The following is a 6,126-nucleotide window of genomic DNA, read 5'->3' on the forward strand; positions in this document are numbered from 1 at the left end:
TCTTCCCCCCAGTTTATTTGGCTTTGTAACATACAGGATAACTATAATGAAATGATCATATATGCACACATATAAATTTTTTGAGGTATAAAATTATTTAGCTTATGTGAAAGAGAAAAATAGACTACGTCCTTTCACCTTGTGAAAGTCATGGCAGATTTTGCCTACAAAAACATCTGTTGCTTAAAATTTAAGATTACAAGAACACATCTTTCAGGCATCCTTGTGATTATCTTAAGTACTTTGAGCACAGCACATACTATATGCAATTCTTAAAAAGGATCAGTCTTCCCATTTAAGGACCTTTCCACTTCTCTTTTTAAATACTGCCTTTCCTGTTACCACACTTGGAAGTCCTCTATACTTGACTATGACTTGAAACTCAGAATTTTGAGATTGATGATTTAAAAAAAAAATTGCTATTTTTAATGGTAGAAATGGAAGAAAGGAACTTTAAGAAAGTGGATTCCCCTAAGAAGGTGCTCATCAAATGTGTTCCCCCATTCTGGCATTTTGTTGGCTGATAGTAGGTAACTGGAAGTCATTCAAGATATCCTTAGAGCGTTGTAAATTTTTCAGGATTTTTAATAAATAAATTTTGCATATGCAGCAGGTTTTAGGGCCCTGTGCTTAATGGGATTTATGGTAGATGTACTTTGCAACAGACCAGAGGTGGACATAGGTGAGAGCTCTGCTTCTTCCTTGTCCTCCTGGGGCAGTCCTGGCCTAAAGATATGGGACAAAATAGACAGAGAAATGCTTATGTAGTGATTTCATTTCCTTTACAGAGAATCTCCTGATGTTTTGAGTAAAAGTTTGAATGTGTTTTTCTTTTGACCAAATATACTACATTATCTGTTGGTGTATTCTTTCACTTCAACCAAGGTTGAGTGCCACCAATCTGCTGGTTTTGTCTCCATGTTAGAAGAAGTTAATGGTGATGGTGGTTGTGATACTGACTATTTTTACTCTATGGGTAATGATTTGGCTTCTTTGTATCCAAAATACTTTGGTATTTTTAGTATATCTTCAGTGAGACTGACATCCTACCATAGCACTGGCATGCTGTAAGATTGCAGTCAGAGGTGGTAATGACAGCCCTGTGGTTCAATGACATGTTTTGAAAAGCTCATAGAGATGTTAGCTTGCATTTTCTAAAAAGTCAAATACTAACTTTAAAAAGTAAGTGTAAGATACTAAAAAGAACACGAATTACTGTCTTATTTCTGTTTGAACAAAGCACAGAAAGCAGAGCCATGAACACTCCTCCTGCTTTAGTTAGCTGATAGCTATGAACAGAAGAATTTCCATCATGCTGCTCATTTGAATCTGGGTTAGCCTTACATGGCTCTTAAAATCCTTTCCTGTTTAATTTTAATTACAGTTTAACAGGCCAGGTAGACCATGTCTCTGGGAGCAATGGGCTCAGTACTTCACATAAAGGCATCATCCTGTAGCACCCTCCTGATGCTACAAGTCACATTTCCAGAGCCCAGGTGGCCCATGCCACTGGAGTCACAGAAGAGCTGATAGTGGCAGTGGCTTCTCAGAGCACCTGGTGAGAAGGCACCACATTTTGTTGGAGGAGGCCAAGCAAAAGCAATGCAAGTGTAGTGTACCAGGTGTAAGATCTTGACAGCGGTGTCTCTTAAAACAGTTTTGTTTTAAGAAGGTTTCTGGCAAGGATACTCCCTAAAAGGGAGTCAGTGGCCTGAGCCAAACACTTAACTGCTCTTGGAGTCTCTAAAATCTGCTTTTAAAAAGGGCAATTCCAACTGCACATATTTCCAGTGCCCAGGGAGCAGATGGTGGACCCGTTTTGGTAATGAACACCTTCAGCTTTGTCCAGCCTGTTGTCTAGCAACCTCCTCAGGTTTAAAATATAAATCTTTTATTCTCTCATTGGTTTGTCTTCCTAAGATAAGCAGCTGTATTCTGGGCCTCCGGGGTGCCTCGGCTGGCCAGTTCAAAATAGGGTCTGGGGGTAACAAAGCTGTGGATGACTGTAGTGGTGTCTGCATCTGAGAGAAAGCAGTTGTTTGGCAGGCTGGAGATAAGACGCACAGCTATTAGCTGCCTGATAGAGTTTCACAGGACTCTTATTTCAGTCCATTTTGGTGTCAGGAAGGCAGACGCTTTCAATAAAAAGAGTGCTCATAGATTTTATTGAGGCATTCAAATGCTTCCAGTTCCCAGCTGTCATCAGCTCCACTTTAGTCATATAGTTGTCACTTTATCCCTCTGTCTGCGACAGGTCTTGAGAGAAGAAAGATACTGATTTGTTAAGCTTTAATGAAAAGGAGACTCATTCACATTTCCAGACACTTTTAGTTTTACTTACACAAATGAATCCCAGCAAAGTAAAATAAAGTCCATCCACGGGTACATGATAAATTAATAAGAAACTATTATTCAGATACATCTGAGGAGACCTTGTAGGCTGTGAGGGATGGAATTTCCTGAAGGCAGACTGGAGTAGTTCAAAACCAGTCCCTGAGTGTGTACAGAAATGAAAGCCTGTGTACTTAGGAAAGCACAACTTCTTCATCCTATCTGCTGAGGCAGAGCTGATCTCTGATGCTGTCAGCAAGGCTGGAAAGGTTATTTTTCAGTCTTTTATTAGGAAATATTTATCTGTGTAATTTCATTATTCAACTGTATCGGTGCCCAAACATTGCCACCTATCAATCAGCAACTTCACCAGGGATATCCTTCCCATCAATGCATTTTTTTTCAAACTTAAGTTTGATTTTTTGCTTGTTCAGTTATTTACAGTTCTCACATTATCAACTCAGCAAAAATTAAGTAACTGGTGAAATCTCAATCTGTTAATGAAAAAAAAAGTTTAAAAACATTTCTCTTTGTACCTTCAGAAGAATACTGCTTTCTCTGTGTTAAAAGTTACACTGTTAAACCGGTCCTAAATATTTGCCAGTCTCCTAATTAGATGCCTCTTCAAGTTGATGCAAACTCTAGTCCCATCCTCTTGAAGCAGCTTTCACTTTCTGTTGAAGGCCAAGTAAGAAGACTCACATTCGGCACTGTGTGCTTTGCAGCTCCTGAACAAAACAGGCTATGCTGAAAACAAAAGCTCAGCTTTGACTCTTACTCCACTGGCTCAAGTTAGTTCCAGCCAGATCCTTAATGTTACTTTATCTGCAAGGTTTTTTTTATGTGATCAATGCCAACTCTGTTGGGCAAATACAGGATGCATAGGGATTTAAAAAAAATCCAGCTGCCAACAAGAAAAAGTGCTTTGTAACCACAGTTTGGAATGGAAACAATTTTCTAAGATACAGATCAAACTGTGTTTATAGACTCAACTATTGGCAGCTTTTCATCAAGCTATTTCCTGTGTGCCTATTGCATAGAGGAATAATCTAAATGCTTAAACTAACATTTAAAACCATACAGAACATGAAGGAAATACTGTGTGAAGCAGCATGGAAAACACAATGATGTTGAACTTTCTTTTGTTTCCATAGCTAATACTCATGGGAGAAGGCAGTAAGTACTGCACACCAAATGCCAGTACTCCAGATCTTTGCAGGATTTGGTCCTTACTCTGGCCAGTACCTACTTTCTACTAATATTGTTTTAATTGCTAAAAGGAAATATCCAAGTAACAAAAGTTTTCAAAAATGCCTCCTAAATTAGAGGAACTTGCTAAAAGTTACATACAGTTACTTTAAGTGAAGCAAGTTATTATTCCTTAGGAAAGTAATTCAGATAATCTAAGGCACGTGTAGACAGAAGGAATCTGTTTTCCCATTAAAATAGGTGGAAAATCTGCAGGTCTGAAGATAAGAATCAGGGTAGTTGTAGACTGGTTTGCTCAGTTTGAAATGGTTGCAACAACTTTCTCTTGCAGAAAATCCCCAGAATTAAGCTGCTAGCTGTTTGAATCTGTTTGGTGTTTTTAAATGGGGCAAATTTCCTCTCCCAGACTTCAAGTGCATGTCCTTTGCTTCAGGCATCCAAGTGCTTGTGGCACAGCTAACCCCCTGATAGCATCAGTAAGGTCAGTGCAGTCAAGCTGTGGTGCCCATGCAGAATTTTAACGGAATTTTGTTGCCGGTGTTCTGCTCGGCTGGACTCCATTCCTTCTATCCAAGCCATGTCTCAGCTCCAGTAGAGTTGGGAGAGTAATTTAGGTTGGATGGGACCTCTGGAGACTCTCTGGTCAGCCCCAATACAGAGTGGGAGCTGCGTAAGTGAGCTTGGCCGGGGCCAGACAAGTTTCCAGTGTCTCGAGGACAGAATTCCCACAGCTTCTCTGGGAAACCTGTTTTGGCATCTGATTATGAGATGCACAACAACAACAAAAAAAACCCATAACATTTGTTTATACTTTTCTTCTTTAACTGTATTCTTACAGATCAGTTCTGAGAGGCATAGTAAAAGGCTTAGCTTTACATACCGATTCCAGCCTGGAAATCAAAGGGGTTTGTTGGGAATGAAAGCTTAACTATCTCAACAGGTAAGATCAGGTTAGGGGAGGTGGCTCTGGACTTTTCCTTTACTTGGGCCCATGGGTAATGAAGAAAATGTAATTGTGAATAATCTGCTGGAGATAAATGTGCACAGATTAATTGTGCACAGCGAGTGTGCTGTCAGAAAAGCATTGATAGTTTTGGTTTTATGCATTTCTTGTATGCTACTTTACCCGAGATGCAGTTCAAAATCCAGTCCACAGATGCTGCAATGCAGCTGCCAAAGGGGGCAGGATCTGACCCCCCAGCAGACAGAGGCCAGAAGACCTCTTGGGACTTGCAGCTCCTCCTCTGCACAGCAGAGTATTGGGACCCTCCCAGCCACCGCCATATCTTCTGGGATTTTTCCCAACCAAAGGCATTCTGGGATGGTTTTACATCTTGCTCTGAAACTTGTACACAGGTATTTCACAATATGTGTATTTAAAGCAATGCAAATGATTTCAAATGACAGGATGGCCAAATGGCATTTCAAGTTGTTGCACTGTTAACATATGATAACTATTGTGAGACTTATTTTAGATGAAGAGAAGTCATAACTACTCTGTAATGAGTTGTTTTTACAGTTTAGAAATACAGGTATTACTGGGTTACTACTGGTATCTTACATATAAAGATTCAAAATCTTAATCTAATTTTGTTCTTCAGGAAGACTTAATTTCAGCTGAGCAAATTATTAAACCCCCTTCAAAATTTGGTAAGAGAGGAAATCTGTGAGTATGTGCAACATTCGTGTGCTGCAGTTGCTTTCTCTAGAACTGAACGAGCACTTTCTTTGGTCCAGTATTTGAGGCAGTGCTGTGCAGGATGCATGGAATGCCTGCCTGCTCCCGGCTACCTTCTGCAGGGAGGTGACAGCCAACCTACAACCAATGGGTAGGAGATGGCAATGGGTCCTCTGTTCTCACCCACAACAAGACAGATGCATTGCCTATGTTTGTAAGGTACGTCACATAAAAAGCTGCAAAATACAGTCCTGAAGCTGTTTATAATGAAATTAAATGCAGGAGATGTAGAGCCAGGTAGAAGTTAATGAACAAAACTGTCTCAGTACTTTATCTTGGTAAAAAAATCAATGTCATATAATCTCCTAAATTGGTTTTGAAGGGCTGTGCATTTGCTAATGGAACTAATGCAGGATGTGGCTGAGCAGCTCGTACACCAAAACTGATTTTTTGCCCACTTCAGCAGCCTCAGCGCATTATTCACTCTGTCCTAATGCTGTTTGTCTTCCACCTGTGTGGCATTTTGGCTGGGATAGTAAGGGCTACTAACATCGAGGCCGACTCCATCCCGATTCGCTGGCATCACGCCGCTGAGGAGCTGCTGCTCTCCACACGTCAGGCCTGAGGGAACCGTGGAAAACCTGCCGGGAAGCGAGAGCTGCCACATGCACGGCCTGAGCCCAGCGGGAAGATATAAGTTTGCAGCCTACAGATTTGTTTCTTTGGGGGCGGTGTGTGTGGGGGGAAGAACATCAAGGGAAAAGAAGTATGTAGAACATGCTGTGACTACTTTGGTCTTTGTCAAGAAACGCTATGCATGGCTGCCGGAGGAGATGGTACTGGGGGCTGAAGTGAGGAGCAGGGTGCTGATGGGGAGTCCTTGCCGGAGCACAGGGGGTGCGCTGCCC

The 6,126-nt window shown here is 41.2% G+C and overlaps 1 protein-coding gene across 1 annotated transcript in view; it reads left to right on the top strand.

Annotated features, from left to right (window-relative positions):
* Nucleotides 1–2,947: 2,947 nt before the first annotated feature.
* Nucleotides 2,948–6,126, top strand: part of SYDE2 (synapse defective Rho GTPase homolog 2) — a 32,185-nt gene continuing 29,006 nt past the window's right edge. Inside the window, 2 exon segments of the mRNA XM_029959730.1 lie at nt 2,948–3,122; nt 5,895–5,984. Coding sequence (XP_029815590.1) covers nt 2,948–3,122; nt 5,895–5,984 — 265 coding nt within the window.

The sequence above is a fragment of the Manacus vitellinus genome, unplaced genomic scaffold, assembly GCF_001715985.3.
Source record: "Manacus vitellinus isolate BGI_N305 unplaced genomic scaffold, ASM171598v3 scaffold_21_pilon, whole genome shotgun sequence".
Taxonomy (NCBI): domain Eukaryota; kingdom Metazoa; phylum Chordata; class Aves; order Passeriformes; family Pipridae; genus Manacus; species Manacus vitellinus.